At 42.2% G+C, this 20,732-nt stretch overlaps 1 protein-coding gene across 1 annotated transcript in view; it reads left to right on the forward strand.

Annotated features, from left to right (window-relative positions):
* LOC112118061 (pyruvate dehydrogenase (acetyl-transferring) kinase isozyme 3, mitochondrial) overlaps nucleotides 1–20,732 on the forward strand; it is an 88,382-nt gene that overhangs the window by 34,451 nt on the left and 33,199 nt on the right. The window contains exon 3 of the mRNA XM_026649896.2: nucleotides 11,310–11,381. Coding sequence (XP_026505681.1) covers nucleotides 11,310–11,381 — 72 coding nt within the window. The remainder of the gene's footprint in view (nucleotides 1–11,309; nucleotides 11,382–20,732) is intronic.

The following is a 20,732-nucleotide window of genomic DNA, read 5'->3' on the forward strand; positions in this document are numbered from 1 at the left end:
CTTGATCTTCTGTTTAATAACACGATGTGTGAAATAATAGATCAGAAAGAAAGCTGTTTTTTGAGAAAATAGAAATACATGTGGTTTGGACTTGTAACAGATAAGATTTGATTGTGAGAAATCGCAACAAATATTTTCAGTGTTGTATTTCCATGTCGTATAAATGTTGACTCTAAAGCGTTGTTAAAAGATATTGATTTTTGTATTTCCTCAAATGATGTTTCTGTTATGTTTCTCTCTCAAATATTTTGTTTTGGCAATCAGATGTTATTTAAAAAGAAAAATATTTACTTGTATAAGGCCAAATTTACTAACTCATTAATGTCAGAAGAATAAATCTTTTTTTTTTTTTTTTTTTTTTCCTGGCTGAAATTCAAGCGTCTTAACAGGTCACTTAAAAAATTTATTGATGAAGAATCTTGGACAAAATTGATTATACCTGAAATTAATCACCTTCTAAATGTCATATTTTAAATATTGTCTAATACTTTCAAATCGTCATAAATCCATCTACCTGTGAATTTTTCACAAGTGTAACCGTGCCTTTGTGGGACATAACTGAGAATACCAAATTCAGGACAAACTGCTGAGAAATAAGGCAGATATACCCCAAAACTGGAGGTTATCTCCCATAAGATATACCAAACGAGCAAGAAAAGTAAACTTCTGTTTGATCACACTGGGGTATGTCTTCACTAGCAACGTTAAAGCGCTGCCGCAGCAGTGCATTAACGTGGCTGTGTAGTTGTGGCATTTGTACTGTTAAAGTGCAGCTCGTGGAGTGTGGGGAGCCCAGGGTTTGTGCCCTGCGGTGGGGTGGTGGAGCTAGGGGCTTCTGCTAGAGACGACAGGTGCCTGCTGGGGGGAGGGGAGGGCACAATTTAAAGATTATCCCCCTCCCCTCCAACAGCTTGAGCCATGCCCTGTCAGGATACCCCCGGTCTTAGCCTCACTGACCCCTCCCTGCAGCTCCCGGATGTTAGCTGCATGTGGAGAGCCAGTGGCAAACAGCTGGGAGCTGCAGGGGGGAGCCACTGCTTTAGCTCCATAAGGAGAGGTAGCAGCAAAAGCCGTGGCTTTCCCTGCAGCTCCCAGCTGTTTGCCGCTGCCTCTCCCCTTGGCCGCAGCTCCCAGCTTGCTGGCTTCAGCAACTGCCATGCAGGGAGGAGGGGACCCAGCAGCACCTTGTGACGGAGTGGGGCAATCAAACCCTGGCAAAACTCTCAGAAGGCACGTGACCCAGGTGTGTGTCCCTCCCCCCCATGTCGCCTCTGTCTTCCTCCCAGCAGGGAGGGAGGTCTCAGGGCTTCAGGACTGTAGGGCATGCCTTCTGGGGCTCGGTGCTTCAGCAGGAACGGGGCTGAAGCCCTGAGCCCAGGCAGGCACTATTCACAGGGCTGAAGCCCCAAGCCCTGGCAGGTGCCTCCTGTGAGCCTGAAATCCCAAGATCCCATCCGTGCAGGGCTGAAGCCCTGAGCCCCGGCAGGCGCCTCCTGCAGAGCTGAAGTCCCGAGATCCCTTTCCACGCAGGGCTGAAGCCCAGAGCCCTGTCAGGTGCCTCCTGTGGGGCTGAAACCCCAAGCCCCGGCATGCCTGCCCCAGCTCTCAAACTTCTGTCATATGCAATCTGGAGGGTCAGTAAGTTTGGCCACCCCTGGTATAAAGGGCCATCCTGCCTATTCTTCAGTTCTTTCTTACCATCCGTGATCAGTGGCCAGAGAATTTCAGTGCTTTACAGTAAAAAAAACATTCCTCTGTGAACAATATTTTTTATAGTTAACTTTTACTAGGGATACTTGCTATTGCCTCTCTTGGTGGTTTTCTTTCTTTATTCCTTTTATTCTTGTTTTTAAACCTTATTTTACTTTCTTTATGTGAGTCTTTCTGGGCCTCATCAGGTACTTGAAAAGCTTGTGCCAAGGTGTTCTGGTAAAAAGCCCTGCTCTCCCTGTCATAAGGCAATGCCCGTTAGTGACCTGAACTCTCATTGTTCAAAATACTTGGGTGAGGTTACTTGAGTACTACAGGTGTCTGATCTGCCACTGCTTCAAATACAGAACAAAGAAGCAGAGAGAGATCTAATCTTTTAGATACAGTCTCATAGAGGGTGCTCTTTGCCCAGCATCAGAACCACTCACTTGGCTCATGGGAGCTCTTTAACCACTCATTCTAGTCATGCTCCCCCAGCCTTGCCAACAGACAGAAATTATAGGAGATCCCCTCCGCTGGGGCTGTCCTCTAGAAAGCATAAGAGCTTGGACCACTCCTGTCTGAAGCTTAAGAAGAAGATGGCATCAACTTCTTCGAAGTCCTCAGTGTGGGGACTCCTCAGCAGTGGAAGGCCACTCCATTACTGAAGGTAGAGCATGTCCCTAGGCTCACCGCTCTCCAGTACTGGCCCACTGTGGCTCTCACAGGATTGACCTGCCCTGGTCTGTCAAGACTGGCTGTTTCATTGGTGATGACAGTAGATTGTCCCACTGTAAGCAGCAATGACTACCATCCATTTCAGTGCTGACAATACCAGAGATCTGTGTGGCCGTGAAGGATTTGCTGTGCCTTTTGGTACCACTCTCACTGCTGATTCAAGGCAAAGGTCCTCTGCCAGAACTGTCACAATTTGCGCAGTCTTCGGTACCGATGTTGGAGTCTGTTACAGCCTCACCAGTCTCAAGACTGGTACCATCCTCAATGATTTTTTCATTGACAGTGTCTAGGCTCCTAGTACCTGCTTTACCTCAACACACAGTACCAATAGCTGGGAAGCCTCTGATGCTACCCCTGGTATTACAGTCTTAACATAGATCCCAATCCCAGTATCCGAGGATGTCGCCTGGTACCGCACCATCTTGGCCTTAGGAGTACTGTTACTCCCTGTTGGAGTCCAAAGTGGGTCCATGTCTCCTACTTCAGAGAGTCCAGGGTTTCCTCCAGAACCCATTCCCACTTTCACAGAAGGTATTCTGACATGAGCAGACTGAAGGATTGGTAGGCTTGGTCTAGGCACAATTGTCTTCTGATGCCGTATCAGTTCCCTCATTGGCCCTATTGGGTGCCTGTGGGGATGCCTCTAGCATCGAGATGGACATCTCCTCTTCGTCATAGAAGCAGATCATGAGAAGGAAGGCTTCCCTACCCCGTATTGAGAGACTGCTAGTACTTGGTACCAAACAGCTTCTGGATACCAAATTTCTGGACCCTTCCTTGGACCAGCTGTCTACCTCAGTGGTGCAAGATCAGCCTCGTGAGGGTTCTGCCTTGCCTCCTCTGATTACATTATCCTTGTCACTGGATGAGATTATGGTACTGGAAGCTTCCTCCATCCTCCAGATGACTTTTAAAGCTACCAAGAGATCCTGAAAAGAATGGCTGTAGATCTTGGAATTTAGATGGAGATGATGGAGGAGAATCTGCATAAGCGTACAGACATATTGCACCCGGCTACTGCAGGGAAAGTAGCTCTTCCTATGAATGAGGTGATAAAGCAGTCAACCGGATCGCTCTGGCAAACCCACTCATCTGTTCCACCAATGGCTAAGCTCACAGAGGGCAAATGCCAGGTTCCATCCCAGGGGTTGGAACAGATTTTTATTCACACTACCCCAGTTTCACTGGTAGTGGCTGCAGTGAATGAAGGACACTTTTGAGGTAGACCTAAGGCTATCCCAAAAGAAAAGTATGTAAAAAAGCTGGAGCTTTTTGGGAGAGAGATTTATTCAACTGCAGGGTTACAACTTCACATTGCCAAACACCAGACCCTCTTGGCTCGGTATGACTATTCAAATTCGGAGGCAGTGTCTAGATTTGTAAATAAATTGCCTGATGGCTCCAAGGAAGAGTTTCAGTGCCTCTTGGTGGAAAGTTGTCTGGTTTCTTGATCTACTTTGCAGTCTTCCTTACCTACCACAGATTCTGCAGCGAAGGTCATGGTGACATCAGTAACTGCACCATTCCTTGTGGTTGCGGTCTTCGGGGATTCCTGCAGATGTACCCGAGGGTCCCAGAGCCTGGGCTCCAGCACAAACCCAAAGACTGCACCACAGTTTTACAGCCCTGCAGTCCGAGTCTTAGTCAGATGACACAGGCCAGCCTCAAGTGTTTAATTGCTATGTAGACATACCCTTAAAGAGCCTAGGCCTATGCACACTGGCCACAAAGAGGACAAAATATCGTCCTCATTTCCAGCTCAGGCTATCCCTACAGACAACCTGACCATTCTAGGTGAAAACAAAGGTCACAAAGAAGGAGGCCTCACCACCTTCTGCCTCTTCAGTCACTTTATCCGGTCAGCCACAGGCCTTTAAGCCGCCTGTTTTATGTCTTAGTCAGGGACAGCATACCTATAAGCTTGGATCTTTCTGGCCCTTTCCCTCCCTTTGGGAGCCAGTTATCCCATTTCCTAAGTGTGTGGCAGATTATCACCTGAGACAAATGGGTGCTAAACACCATGATATTGGGATATACCTTGCAGTTTCTTTGTATCCCTCTCTTCTGCCTCCCTCCCAGTTCTTTTTCACGGACCCATCTCCAAATACTATACTAAGGCAAGAAGTGCAATCTGTACATTCTTTGGGAGCTGTAGAGGAGATATCTCCTCAACAGCAGATCAGGGTTTTTTCTCCCAGTATTTCCTAATACCCAGAGCCAGAAGGGTTGTCAGATCCATTCTATACCTTTGGACCTAGCAGATACATACAAAAATTAAAGTTCCATATGGTTTCTCTTTCATCAGTTATCCCTGCTCTAGATAGAATTGAGAGAGCCTATGCAGTTACTGCCACAGCAAAGGAAGACACAAATGTGGAGAAAGCGGTCCTGCAGTCCCTCTTCCGATGAGACTGCTAGACCCATTTCCACTGAAAACAGCTTAGGAGTCACCTGAAGAGTAATGGACATATGCAGTCACTCGAAGAAAAAACTCACCTTCTCATGAGGATGTTGTTTGAGATGTGTTGCATATGTCCAGTACACAACCCTTCCTCCTTCTCCAGCGCACCACAGTCTATCATCTGGATTCCAGTACGAAGGAATTCAAGGATGGGCAGCATGGCTCCATCCTCTATACCCTTGGCTTGGATCATGAGGGAAGCCAAAGCGTGGGCATGGCTGCCCCTACGTGTACCGCTAGGGAAAACTTAGGCACTGGTGCACAAGACGCACAGACACATACAGTGGAATGGATGTATGCAGCATATCTCAAAGAAGAACAGTTATGAGAAAGTGAGTAACTGTTTGTTTATAAGCATTATTCAAAGATGTTTCTGAATTTTGTACAGCAGAACTTTACTAATCTACATTTAGCTAAATGGCGCACTTTATAAAATGCCAACTCCCCTCCCCAAATCATAGTCTTTTCTTACTTCAGCAAAATTTGTCAGCAGATGTAATTCTAAAATATTATTATTTTAACAAGATACTACGTTGTATTTATTAATATGCTGCCAGGTTTTATCAAACAAGTAAAACTAAACAACATTTGACAAAATAAATAAGTCATGTGATGCGTTAGTCATTTTTTGATTAATCTGTCTACTTGCTAATTAGCAACAAGTCTGCCAATCAGTAGTGCAATAGTTAATGGTAATTTACATTATTTATTTGTTTTACAGTAGTGCCCCGGGGCCCCACTGTCATAGGGGTAGTCCAAACAAGAGACACTAACTCCATACTAAAGAGTATATAATCTAAGTAAAGATAAGGCATAAGTCTGTGTTAAAACAATTGGAGGGGAAGGAAAAAGAGGATCAGAGTTATGGTAATAAGAATATAGAGTTACATAGATCTGTTTACTTTTTGGTGGTTCTTTTTGATTTTTTAAAATATATGACTAAATAATTACCAGTAATCCTCACTGGCCCCTAATACAGCCAATATGGGTGGGCAGTTCCTTAGCTTTCTGGGAGAAGTGGGTCTTTATAGGCAAATTTTGGGAGGGCATATGAAGCGTAAGGTGCAGTATGGAAGCAAGCGTGAAGGTGTGAAAAGTGGACAATGGATAGTAGGGTCTAGCATCATTGGTGGAACGGAGTGGTAGGGAAAGCAAACAGATGGAGCCAGTGCTGTTAGGAGTCTTGAAGGTGACAAATTATAAAAATTTGCAGAGCCCTACACAGTCCTTTTCAAAATGTCTGTTTTAACTGAGTGGTTTAAATAGGTAACACATTTTGAGAATAAGTACTCGTCTTCTATATAGTAACATATGCTAATTTTAATTTATTTTTTTCCTCTGTGGAAAAACAATCCTTGATCCCTTTACCCAAGTGGAGATGCCACTGCCATTTTGAGGAAGAAGAATCTTTCACCTCACACACTGAGACTCTACTAACAGGACTTGCTGTGAAGATATAATAATATATTTGTTCAGTGCTTGGGTATAACAGAGATGGTCTCTAAAGGAAAACCTTAGAAAATGGTAGGCCAGCGCCCCTGCTATTTCTACAGACTCCTAGCACTAGTAAAGAAAATGTAGAGTAAACAATAAAGAGAAAATTTAGGAGCCGATAGTGTGGCCACTTCTTACAGTGCTTTCACCTGAAAGTGTGCCATATTGAATTTACTTTTATTAACAAACAAAAAAACCCTAACACTGCAGATGTTTAATATTCCTGAGCTGCTTCTTTTTTTTTAAAAGACAGTTGTAATCAAGTATTGGAAAACACAAACCCTTCAATGCCAAGGGAAGACAAATTTTAAGTTTGTACAGGCTGTGATCAGTGATTTCAGTGACGCATCCAGAATTGTAAACTGTAATTGACTTTGTGTTTATAAATTATGCCAATCAGCTAGTTATTTTTGAAAGTTCAAATCCTATAATGTGTGTGTCTATTTTACAGTGGTACAGCACACCACTACTGGGTAGTACTTTCCTTCCTCATGCTGAGTAACAGTCACTATATGTAATGTTTTGCTAAAATGTTGCCAGACATTGTTTGTCCAAGCTTAAATCCCTTCTTGTTCCCACATTCAGCTACTCAAATCTGTCTTTCCATGTTCATGATCAAAGGAAAGTGCAACATGGAATGAAATAACTTGTATATCAACGGATTATGCTATAGAAATTAATTGCTTTTCTGCCCATTTTTCTGTTTGCCTAGGCAGTTTCTGCTTTAGCATATTGGGAAGAATGTAACTTGGATAATGAAACATACTTAATTTATCAGAATTGTGCATCTCCATTTCAAGTAAATTTGTTCAGTTTTATACCTTTCTATTTTGTTGAAGTTTAATAGTTTTTCAAACTGCTCTTAGGTAAGTAAAAAGATGTTTAATAAATGTGCCTGAAAGCAGGTTAAAAACTAACTTCAAATAAAAGAAAAGAAAAATATGGAACAGCATCAATTCAAGGACTTGAGCCGATGTTCAAGGTTTCAGAAAACCCCAAATCCACTCTGACTAGGTTTGCATTCTTAATCTTTATTTTTCACTCTGTGCATTAGGGTGCTACAAGCTGCTAGGGAAACAGCTGCAGATGACTTGGATATATGTTTCAATTAGGGTTACTTTTTTCCCTCCACTTCCTAGTTAGATGAGGCTTTGAACAGTCTGATAAGGTTAGTATAGAAAGTTTGAAGAACTTAGATTTGAAGCTAAGAAAAATAACTTTGGAGGTCTCTGATTCCAACGTGTCGGATACAGCGCCCCTGCCATTGAGCTGCAGAATTATTTGAAGAGTAGTGTCTGCTGGGGAGTGCATGAGTTTTTGCACTAGTGTGATGTTGTTGTCTTACTCTGTTGAAGGTGGTGTATACCTCAGTTTCTTTGCCACAACTGCAGAGAGCACAAGGAACACACCTTTTCTTCTTCTGGACTACACTTTCCTTTAGTCTAGCTTAATATTTTTTTGTAAATAGTTTAGACATGTATGAGAAGGCTATGAACCTTCAGCTCTCACTGGGACTATGTAAGGGCTTCAAGAGGTGCTCTTCTTGTCCAGTGATCGTACTTGAGACAAGCGCCCATGTCCAGTGCTTTCTATGTCTGGGTGAGACCCAGTGGGTAACCTAATGCGTGGTTTCCTGTGTCTTCACTTCCTCTACTAGATGGGGAAGAGATTTGAGGCTCATCAGTGATTTCTCAGTCTCCACAGTGTGATACTGTGACAGGCCCATCAATACTTCTGAGAGCCCAGCCTCTATTCTAAGGTCTTCTGACACAGGATTCGAAACACATTTTTGCCACTCTAGTCTCAGGGCCACGTTTTCTACTATTTTCTAATCACCAAGAAAAGGGGCACTCTGAGACTGATCCTGGATCTCAAAAACCTCAACAGGTACATTCAAGTTAAGGATGCTCATTTGTTATCCCTTCATTATCTCCAGGAGATTAGTATGCACTCTTGGTTTAAAAGATATTTACTGTCATTTGGAAATCACTCACATCAAATACCTGAGATTCTTTGTGTGAGGACGAGACACTACCAGGTGAGTCCTTCCTTTTGGCTGGTCCACAGCCGAATGAGTCTTCAAGTGCCTTGTGGTGGTTGCTGCTCACTTCAGACACCCAGGAATATTTGCCGACATATCTGGACGACTGACTCCGAAGGGTCAGCTCTTAACAGGAGTCTCCTCAGATCCTATACATTTGCATATTCCTCCAGTCTTGGAGACTATCAGTCAAATGGGAGAAAGTCCTCACTTCAACCTGTGCAAAGGATCACCTTCATCGGAGCTGTCCTGGACTCCACTTGGGCCAGAGACTTTCTTCCAGAAGAGAGATTTTTTTTGAAAATTCAAGACTCCTTGGCAAATCTTGGAACAACTACACAATTTTTCCAAAGACTGCTGGGCCTGATAGTCTCCTCATGACCTGTGTCACACCCTTTGCTCATCCGAATATGAGATCTTTGCAGCACTCTATGGTGCATTACTGCACACCAGTGGAAACCGTCTTCAAAGGAGACTTGAGTGTTCCAACAGCTTCATTGGTAGGAGAGCTCTTTTCTTTCTTACCATCACAATTGCCACGGATACCTGCATTTTGGGCTCTGATGCATACTGCCAAGACCACCTATTTCACGTGCTTTAGCCAGTGACTTCAACCATTTTAATGGTTTGACTTTCTTTAAAACTTGGCAGCCAACATGTACTGCTTAATATTATTTTTTGTATTTAAATTATTTTTAGGGCTTATAATAAGTTTGCCTTAATATAGGTTGTCAATTTCAAATTAAATATTGAATAGGTTTATTTTTAAAAAATGAACATGTACTTATTTTAAAGAGATTGATTATTTAAATTAGATTTTTTTATTTAAAAGTGTGGATTTTTGTTTTTTGGTTTAAATTATAGATTTTTTTTATGCATGCTGATTCTGACTGTCCTTTTTTTGCTCTTCTTGGAAATGTCCCACTTTGTAGCAGCCTTTGCAGGGAACTCTTTTTGTGTACTGTATATGTTTTTGTTTCAGACAAAATTGTAGTCCTAAGGTAAAAATTTCAAAAGTGATTTAGGCTCCTGTTAGAGAGACAAGATGGGTGAAGTAATATCTTTTATTGGACCAACTTCTGTTGGTGAAAGAGACAAGCTTTTGAGCTATGCAGAGCTCTTCTTCAGGTCTGAGAAACCTACTAAGAGTGTCACAGCTAAATACAAGTTGTAAAAGATTGTTTAACATAAGTAGTTAACTCATTGTAAGATACTATTCAGGGTGAAGTAGCCTGTTAACACGGCTGCAATCATAGGACAAAAAAGGGAGGTTAGTGGGTTACAGATTGTTGTAACAAGCCATAAATCCAGTGCCTTTATTTTAGTGAGGAGCAAAGTTATGAATTTAAGCTTTCAGGCTTGTCTGTTGAAGGTGTTGTGTAGGTTTCCTTTGAGGACTAGGACTGAGAGGTCAGATATGGAGTTGTCGTTTTGTGAAAAGTGTTTGCCCACAGGTGATATGGTATCTTTTGTCTTTTATCATTTTTCTCTGTGAATTCATTCAAAAGTGTAGTGTTTGTCTGGCTTCACCCACATAGTTATTGGGGTATTTAGTGCACTGGATGAGGTACACAACATATTGTGATAGGCATGTGTATGACCCATGGATCTTGAAAAGTGTGTTGAAGGGTATTGACCATTGTATATGTCTGCAAGTTTTTCATCAGTTATGGCAGGGTCTGGTGCTGCTTTGAGTTGGTGGGATCTGGTCTGTGGGGGACTTGCTTCTGATAATGAGGTTGGTGAGATTGCGGAGCAGGGCTGTCTGTTGTTTGAAGACCAGACGAGGGGGTTCGGGAAAGATTTATTTCAAGATGTGTTCCCCAACAAGTATAGGTTGTAAATATTAAATGATACGCTGTATGGATTCCAGTGTGGGGTGGTAGGTGACAGCTAGGTGCGTGCGGTCAGTGGGTTTTTTCCTGTTTTGAAGGAGTTTCTCTTGGAATATTTGGGTGGCCTGTTCCATGACATGATCTACTTCTCTGGGGGAGTGTCCTTGTTTGGTGAAGGCAGTTTTAAGCGTGTTAAGGTGTGTATCCTGGACTTTCTCCACTGAGTATATTCTGTGATATCTGAGTGCCTGGCTGCAGATAACAGGTTTCTTGGTGTATTTGGAGTGGTTACTTGATCTGTGTATGTAAGTGTGATGAGCCATGGGTTTCCTGTATACAGTGGTCAGTAGGGTTCCATTGCTGAAGCTGATCATGGTGTCCGGGAAGTTGATGCTGGTGCAGGAGTGTTCTAGAGAGAGTTTAATGGATGCGTGGTGATCATTGAAGTTGTGATGGAAATCAGTGAGGGAGTTTAGGTTCTGTCCAGAGGATGAAAGTATCATCAATGTATCTCAGGTATATAGTTGGTTTCATGGTGCATTTGTCCAGAAATTCTTCCTTAAGGTATCCCATGAAGAGGTTGTCGTATATTGGAGAACCACCCTACTACCCATGGCTGTTCCCAGGGTTTGGACAAAGCATTGTTGAATTGTTATAAAATTGTTATGGGTGAGGATGAAATGGATGAGTTTGACAGTATGCTTGGGGAATAGCTGAGTGTTGTCCATTGCCTTGTACATATGTGAGGCAGGCGGTGATGCCATCATTGTGAGGAATGTGGGTTATAGGGAGGTGACATCCACAATGACAAGGATGGTGTTCTGAGGGAGGTTGTTAATGTTGTGGAGTTTCTAGAGGAAGTTGGTTGTGTCTTGAAGGAAGCTGGCCCTTTGTGTGGTGAGTGGCTTGAGGCTGGTTTCTGTAAGTCCTGATATTCCTTCAGTAAGAGTGCCATGACCAGATATGATCTGTCTGAGTGGGCTTCTATGTCACTTAGGTGTCTTTGAACGTTTTACCCCAGTTCTTAATGTCACATCTCTTTATATTTCAGGTACATGCAAAGTTTCCTTGAGTTTTTAGAATATGAAAATAAAAGCCCTGAGGATCCTCATATTCTGGATAAGTAAGTAATGATTTATTTTAGAAGTAAAACCACCATAGGAAAACGATCTGTTACAAGCCAGGATTTCTGTTTATTGTAACAGCACAGAAGTAATCAAATTTGTAATGTAGAATTCAGGTAGTTAAGGTTGAGTTTGTACTAACTCAAACATAAAATCTAAGTTTGTTTGAACAACCTATGCTGTATCCTGCTAGTTCCTAACTTGCAATACTGTATAATGTGTTAAAGTAAAGGTATGTAAAAGAAAAAAATTATATATAAATAAAGGTATACTAAAGGTACCAAACACTTTTAATACCAAAAAAAAAAAAATACTTAAGTACTCTGTTTTTCTTGAGCTCAGGTACTCTATTATAGTATTTTAATGTATTATGTTAATGTATTAATATTTCAAACAGGTCTATAACTTGGAACAGAACACTTACCATACAATAAAAATTACTTCGGGTGAAATCCTGTCACTATCGGAGTCAATGGGAGTGTTGCCATTGATTACAATGGGGACAGGATTTAACCCTTCATTGCTATCTATCAGAGCTGAATTCAGACTAATGACTTTGAAGTGAAAGGTTTCATGGCCCAAATTCAGACCAGAGAAAAGCAAGCCACAACTTCCACTGAAGATCAATCTTATTCTGATTTTCTTACTGCCAGTAACAAACACTCTACCTCAGATGAGAAAGTCATGCTAGCTCCTTTCTTGCTCATGCATCAATACCATTAAAGAAAAGATTCTGTGTTTTTAATTACCTTAGATGTTTAATAAACTGCAGTGTAGAGAGTCCATCCAATACTGTAGGCACCCTTGACACTCTTAAAAATATACTAATAAATAGGCAGACCCATCAGTTACCCAAAATCTTATCAAATAACCCAGCAACAGCATAAATATAACAAAAACTAATCAACAGACTCCAACACCACTGCTATTCAGCCCTGTCCTACATTCATATCTTCATAGTCAAGGGAGAAAAGGTGGGGACTCTGAAGGCTAATGGACTTGGACTGTTACAGAGTTGAGGAGGAAGCAAGTTCCAAAAGTTCTCCATTACATCTGTATAACCATTTGATTCCTTTGAGTTTACACAGGTATGACTGAACACAGAATTTGGCCCTTCATTTGAAACTTGGTAGACAATTTTGTTGATGATGCATGAGAAGGAATAAACTCTGCTGATGCTCCCTCAGTTATATTGGTTCTGCAGTGCTAACAGTATTGAAGTAATAAGTTCTTTTAGTCATTAAAGTAAACAGATTAGACTTGGTGCTGATCTGTTGAGTAAGATGTAGTGTTTAGTTTTTTCCTGTGTAGACCAGGACAGCACTTTAAACTGACGTTTCTAATAGCTATATTCTCTTCCAAAAAGGTAAATAAGATATGTCCTCATGCTTCATTCTTGGTTTTTAAGTGATTCTCAAACTTCATCACAGATTTCTCACTCAACTTGTATACCAATTCCATTTAAAATGAGTCCCTCTGCCTGTCTCTCATTCTAAATCCTTCAAGTGGAAGATTTTCTCCATAAGCTGGATATCAAAAATGCCTTCCACTTTTATGTGGAGAGATGAAAGTTTTTGCATAACTCTTTTCTTGTGTTTAGGTCAAAAAGGGTTAACCTATCCAATCAATAGTAATCTAAATGGATAGTCACTTGAATTGTGACTTATTCAGAAATTGCCATTACAGAAGGTTGCCACGCTTACTCTGCTAAAGCTGTGGTGACGCTCTTGTGTTGATACAAAAGCCAGATCAGAAGTTAGATCTGATACACGTTTTGGTAAAACTTCTCCTTCGGTCTGTTTACAAATTATGGAGCTCTTCAGCCTTGCAACAGAGGGGTTAATGCTAGGTAATCTCTGTGAGTGGGGACATCAGTGAAAGATTTTTCATGAAAAATACAAGGTTATTTGCCAATAGAGTTCTCCAAATGTATTGACTACTAAGATCTACGGATCTTGTTACATCATCTCAGCTTGTCTTCATGTAGCTACTGTTTCTGGATAGACAGTTATAAAATGAAGGGGTAAAGAACTCCTCTTCTTCTTACTGATGCTGCCTTCATGCACATCTGCCAAAGCACATGAAGTTGACTAGGTTCAACCAGTTTTCTAAGAATTCCTGCTCTGTGCAACTCAATGTTACTTACTATGGGTTTGCTGAAATAGTATGCAGTATTTTGAAAACTTGGCTACTAGTGACTAACTCAGAATATTAATAAATTTCTTCATTCTGGTGTCATGTGAGCTTTGTTTGAAATAATTGGTGCTCTTCTACAGTCTAAAGTGAAAATATCAGGGGCCAACTTGACCGACATGGGGCATAGCAAGATTAAGGAAAAGTGGTAAACTCATAAATAAACAAATATATTCAGGTTGTTAGCCTTTTTAAAAAACGTTTCGGTCTATCTTAGTTCATAGACAGAAATATCTTCAAGAGTGAAGCAAAGCATCTTTGAAGATAGGACGAGGAGCAGTTGCATCCCAGAAATAACTAAAGATTCCTTTATAATACATGTTGTCCTCTGTACCACTGAAGGATTCTGGTTTCTAGGCAGGCATGCTTTCTGATGTGAAACATAAAGAAATTCAAGTTTGTTTCCTTGTAGCACTATATCTCTATTTGCAGAAGAGAAAATAAGATTTTATGTTACTGTACTTCTTTGCAACCAAAAAAATGATTTTGCCATTCACAGCTAGGAAGCAAAGGACTGAAACCTCTCTTTTCTTGGCATTTAACTCTGAGATTTCAGTGGTTACAGATCACACATAATCAGAAAGGCCTAACCTATTTAAAAGAATCTCTGAAGCCTTAAGCATTAAAGTAGTTTTGAAGAGGGGATGCTTGTCCAATCATCAAGGTAGGTGAGAATGTAAGAACAGCCCTTCTTTATTTTAAAAGTCTTTAGATTTGGGATTAGGCAGTGTCTGTTAAGACGTCCACATTACTGCTTATTTTGCAAAGTATTATGTCATTTTGAAAGACTAGATGAGCCATTTGTGGAGGCACTTAAGAATTTCTGATTAGATGGGAGATGGTGAATATGTTATTTTAAAAGAGGAACATTCCTTCACAATCAGCAATGTAGGGTGAAGGGGAAAGCATCTTTAGGGAAAATGGATACAATTATTACTCATTAAGAGAGGTACCTGTGACATTACCCAAGGTACAATCTGGACTGTTGAACAGCAGTGGCCACTCAATTCTCCAGCCTGGGGTGCCTTTTATACTGTTTACTGTGAGAGCAACCACTCTTGCTCAGCTCACACGCAGCCTTCAGCATGTGAATTACTCCCAGATACTACTTTGAGTGCTACAGCCATCCACCAATGAATTAAGCTGCAGGGCAACACCAGCAAACTCCCAGTCCCAGACTTTCCCCCAGACATGTGCATCTTGTAGTGCCCAGCTCTCTCCTTCTGGACAATACAAGCTCATATAAAGTCCATCATTTCATTAATAGAAAAGTATATGCCCAAATCCAGTTACCTGGAATGGAGTTTCCCAAACACACTGGTTTAGATAAAACAAGTTCATCAACGACAGAAAGAAAAATTTTAGGTGATTACAAGTAATGAGGCATACAAGTCAGAATTGGTTATAAAAAATAAAAGGTAAAATGCAATTAATATCTAATTTAACAAGCTAAATGAATTCCAAGCAAAGATCTCTCTCACCACATGCTTACTGGCTGGATTCCTTTCAGCCACAACCCCTCCCGCAGTTCAGTGTTAATTTCCTTGTCCTTTGGGGGTGTTGGTGCTGTGGGCAAAGAGAAAGGGGGGAATCTTTTGAGGTGTCTGCTCTCCTTTTATCCCTAAGGGCATGTCTGCACTTACCTCTGGAGCGATCGATCCAGCGGAGGTCGATTTATCATGTCTTCAAATCGACTGCGAAGCGCTCTCCCGTCGACTCCGGTACTCCACTGGAGCGAGAAGCGTAGGCGGAGTCGAAGGGGGAGCGTCAGCAGTTGACCTACCACAGTGGAGACACTGCGGTAAGTAGATCTAAGTACGTCGACTTCAGCTACGTTATTCACTTAGATCGATCCCTCCCCCCCAAGTGTAGACCAGGCCTTATAGTTCTCTTTTTCTTTGAAAATCATCTCCAGCTGAGGTTCAGAAGACAAAAAGTCTGTGGCGATGGGAACCTTCAACCGTTTCTTTGCCAAGATATACCTTTACATACAACGTTGCCCACACACATTGGACTAGGACAATAATTGGCAAATTATGAGTTTTCAAATGATACCTCACAAGGCATATTTTGTTCAAAATGTATCATAGACTTGTAAAAGGGATGAACATAGGGATACAGACTGTCACAGTACATTTTACTTCCCAACAGTGCTATAGGCCAGAAGAGTATAAGAAAGTGGGAAATAGATAAGGTTCTAAGAAACTGATAAAATGGCTTTTTTTCCCTTTTTAACTTTGAGGAATGGTGTGAGATAAAGTAAAGAGGGACAGACTAGAGGCATCAGTCTCCACTTTAATTGGGTTTATCACAGGAATGTTTAAAACTTCTGAATACCCCATAAAGAATCCAGGGATGTGGTGAGAATTCCTTTGTTTGCAAATAAATAATTAAAGCCCCTTTTGAGTACTTGCAACTTTAATCTGAGAGGTTATATATTGACTTTTAGGCCTTATCTACACTACAGAGTTTTGTCTCCAAAAGTCAGTTTTTGTCGACAAAACAATGGAGGTGTACTCACTACAATACTCCTTCTGCTGACAAAATTCTCCTGCTTTGTTGACAAAATAAAACTACCTTGACAAGAGGCTTAGAGCTTTTTGTGGGAAAGTTACATCAACAAAGTGTCAGTGTAGACAATATGCTTGGTTATGTTGCTGTATATGGCCTACAGGAGGTGCCCCACAATGCCCATTCTGAATGCTCTGGTCAGCAATTAGACCTCTACTGCCCTGCAGCCAGGTACACCCCTCCCCCTTTAAAGACCCAGGAATTTTTGAAATTCCACTTCCTGCTTGCTTGGCATGGATGGTTCATATTGCATCTTCCCAGCTGACCATGGAGGCTCCACACAGCAAATGCTTTCCCGCTTGGAGCACACCTGAGTTGTTGGATATGCTGGCACTGTGGAGAGAGGAGGAGGTGCAGTCCTAGCTCCACTCCAGCTGTAGGAGCTTCGATACCTACAGTCAGATTTTTCGTGGCATATTGGAAAAGAGCTACGAACAGCACACATATCAGTGCTGCGCAAAGATAAAAGATCTGAGGCAGGTGTACCAGAAGGCAAGAGAGTCAAATGGTCACACTGGTGCTGCGCTGAAGACTTACGGCTTCTATAAGGAGCTGGATGCCATCCTCAGCAGTGACCCCACCTCCACTGCCAAGAGCCCCATGGATACTTCGGCAGGGTTGGAGACAGTGGACTCGACCCCGAGGACGAAGTTGTGAACGAGAGGTTGAGTTGGAGGATGAGATGGGACAGGCAATAGGGTCATCTGGTACCATGGCAAGCCAGGACCTCGTCTCGACCCATGAGGGTTTGAGCCAATCCCAGCACTCTGTCTCTGGTGTGCATGATGCACGCGTGGGGAGCTCTGGTAAGTGATCTTCTTGAGTTGATGCTGCATATGAGGTAGAGTGTCCTTTTCTTTGTTATATTCTAGAAGTGGATGAAGGGATAGATATGTATGAGACTAGTTGTGTTTGTGTGTGCCTCACATTCCCCTGTGGAGCAACGGAACAGTGTTAATGTGCACAGAGATTTCACGGGAATCCTCCAGAGAGATTTCTAGGAAACTTTCCTGGAGGTACTCACCAATTCTCTGCCAAAGATTCCTTGGCAGAGCTGCTTTGTTCCTTCTCCCATTGTAGGAAACTTTCCTGAAATCCCTTATGCAGGGACCGAAGTGCCACACAAGCGAGCAGCATAAGGACCTGATCTGAAGCCCCACGCATGCATGAGATGCACTCTTGCATCCATGCTTACCCTCAGGATTGAGATAATGGCTGTGGAAAATGGTGGCAGAATTTTCAATTTTGTACCTCGTCGCCTACAATGATCCCCTTAAAAAAGCCACTTAGACCCTTTGCCCCATCTTGAGCATCCTGACCCCTGGGCCGAATTCACCATATTTAGGGCATTCGCCGAGCTGTGTGTTTGCCAAGAGACAGTGAGAAACTGATTCGTATTTAAAAAGATGTGTATTTTACTATAATGATTTGATGCTGGAGTGCACTAACAATCATGCTTGTGTTTGTTGTTTATTGTGGCTTTCAGGGAACCCCCTATAAACTTGCGGAGCACCTCCGCCAGATAAGGAAGCAATCGAGGAGGAGTAAGGAGGACATGTTTCGAGAGGTGCTCCAATCCTCAGAGACTGAAAAACAAGAACGCAGGGTGTGGAGAAAGACTTTAAATAAAAATTATAAAATAGACAGGCAGGGCAGAAAGGACAGCCAGGAGTGAATTTTAATGGGCCAGGAGTGGATGATAAAAGTGATGGAGGAGCAAACGGAGATGTACAAGTCCCTAATCACACTGCAAGCAGAATACACGCGTGCTTGACCCCCCTGCAGCCGATGCAGAACTGCTTGCCATGCCCTCCCCAAACTGTTCCCAAACATTCCTTGCAACCTCCCGTCTTGGTACCCCATTCACTCCACCCATTCAGACAGCTTCCAAAATGATAGCTGGACTTACACAAAGCTATGAGAGCCTACACTGCCCTTCACTGTTATCTCCCTTCCACCAAGTGTTTTGTGTGTGTTCTTAATTGGTATTTAATAAAAACATACTTTCTGAAAGATAATCTTTATTTGTCTCCTACACATGGTGGTTTCTGCAGCAATTAATACACAGTGGCAATTGGATTATTTGTGGACTACAAATCACGGTCAGGAATCATCAAATTTTTCATGCAAGGTGGCAAGTTAACAAAGCATGGCAGAATGCTGTATAGAAAGGCACATTACTGGTGCTCATTGTCAAAATGGTGCCTCAAAGCCTCCTTGATTTGAATAGCCCCCGTTGTGTCCCTCTAATAGCCTCAAAATCAGCCACCAGGTGATCTGCCTCCACACTCCACCCCAGAGGAAACTTTTTACCCTTAACCTCACAAATATTATGGAGAGCACAGCAGGCCTCTATGACCATGGGAATATTTTCCTCATTTAGATCTAACCTGCCACAAAGGCAGTGCCAGTGTGCTTTTAATCCGTCAAACGCACATTCTACTGTCATTCTGCACCTGCTTAGCCTATTGTTGAAGCACTCCTTGGTTCTGTCTAGGTTTCTCTTGTAAGGCTTCATGAGCCATGGGAGTAATGGGCACACTGGGTCTCCCAGGATCATTATGGGCATTTCAACATCCCCCATTGGAATCTTCTGGTCTGGAAAGAAAGTCCCCGCTTGCAGCTTTCTGTACAGGCCAGTGTTCCTGAAGATGCGTGCACCCCACATTGATGTCAGTGAAACACCCATGGTAATCCACAAACGCCTACAGTACTGTAGAGAAGTACTCCATCGCAGGATGGTCCGGAGCCAAAATTGGGATGTGTGTGCTATCTATCGCCCCTCCTCAGCTAGGGAATCCCATTGACGCAAAGCCATCCACTATTTTACGCACATTTCTAAGAGTAACAGTCCTTCATAGCAGAATGTGATTAATAGCCCTGTACACTTGTGTTAATGCAGCCCCAACGGTCGATTTCTCAACTCCAAACCATGACCGACCGGTAGCAGTCTGGAGTTGCCAGCTTCCACGTAGCGATTGCCACGTGCTTCTCCATTGAGACGGCATCTCCCATTTTGGTGTCCTTGCCCTGCAATGCTGGGGCGAGCTCTTCACCCAGTCCCTGGAATGTGGCTTTCCGCATCAGAAAGTTCTGCAGCCACTGCTCATCATCCCAGACCTGCATCACAATGCGATCCCACCATTCAGTGCTTGTTTCCAAAGCTCAAAAGCAATGGTCCACCATTTGCAGCTGCTCTGTGAATGCCAAAAGTAATCTTGTTTCCATGGCACACAGAAGGTCCATGGCACACCTCTGATTCCTGTTCAGCTTGTGATATACTGCATGACCATGTGCAGTGTGTTCATAACAGTGACCACAACAGTAGACAGCAGTGCAGGATCCATCCTTTCAGACTGAGATGGCAGGCGCACAGTAAGCGGGCCGTTGGAAATGCCGCAGAATGCAGTCAGAAGCCTATGGAATGATGGGATGGAAAAAACTGCATCATAGGACATTGTCTGCACCCATGATGCATTGCAATCAACTCCGCCTTCCCACAATTGCTAGCTGCAGAAAATGGCGAGTAGCACAGTGGGATAGCTACCCACAGTGCATTGCTCTCACTGTTGATGCTAGAGCACCAACCGTGGACATGCTTTGCCATCAGAAAGGGTGTTATGTGAACATGCACAAGCAATGTGATTATAGTGGTTTTTGATCGTCAGCATAACTTGTGTTGACAAAACTCTGTAGTGTAAACAAGACCTTAGAAGACGTAAATACTAGTGACTAATCAGTCTTCCATTTTCTATAACTTCATACAATCTAATGTATTATTATTTGCTTCCAGAGGTGGTCCTTAGTTTAATGAATTATTCACCCAGTTTGTCAAATACTTTTCTTCTGTGATCATTATAAAGCCATTGAGAATTTGCGTCAGAGTTAGCATATAAAAAGACTCCCGAGTTTTGCAGACACAGCTACAACTTAATAAAAGCGTCACCATCTTTGCTTCCTTTTGAAAAGTATGTTGCATTTGTTTCTATTTGATCCTGAAGGAAGGGAAAAAGCATTATTGTCAATGTAGTATATGATCGTCATTAATGTCAGTGATGTGGCAGAGGTGAAGATTGCTAACTTTTCATGTTTTAAGATTAATAAAAAGATATTAAGTCATCCTTCTTTAAAATGTGAATGGTTCTTTTCAATATTTTGTACCTCAAAAGAATTGTATGTAAAAGGAAAGGGTAATTCTTTAAATATCACAGGCTCTGGTCTGCTTTGACAAGAAAGTAACATTTTCCATCTATTTTAGAATATATGCCTACTGTTGTCTTGCATCAATACCATTAAAAAGAATAACTGAAAGTAAGCTCCTAAAACTTCTTGATCTCAAAGGGGAAGATACTACAGGAAAAAGGAGAAAGCGCCATTGTGTGTTTTCTGCCCTCTAGAGGCATAAAAAGAAACTGAACAGAATTGTGTCTGTGCACATGGCAATACTACTTGTTACTTAAACATAACCATCCTCATAAATTCCTTCCATCTGGTATCTACTCTAAAAACAAACTGGGGGGACACCTTTCTGGTAATTCTGATAAACAGCCAACTGGTCTCTTCTAAGTCATCTCCCCACCAGTCCA

Source organism: Terrapene carolina, unplaced genomic scaffold (genome assembly GCF_002925995.2).
Source record: "Terrapene carolina triunguis isolate 2854851 unplaced genomic scaffold, T_m_triunguis-2.0 Scaffold23, whole genome shotgun sequence".
NCBI classification, from domain to species: Eukaryota; Metazoa; Chordata; order Testudines; family Emydidae; genus Terrapene; species Terrapene triunguis.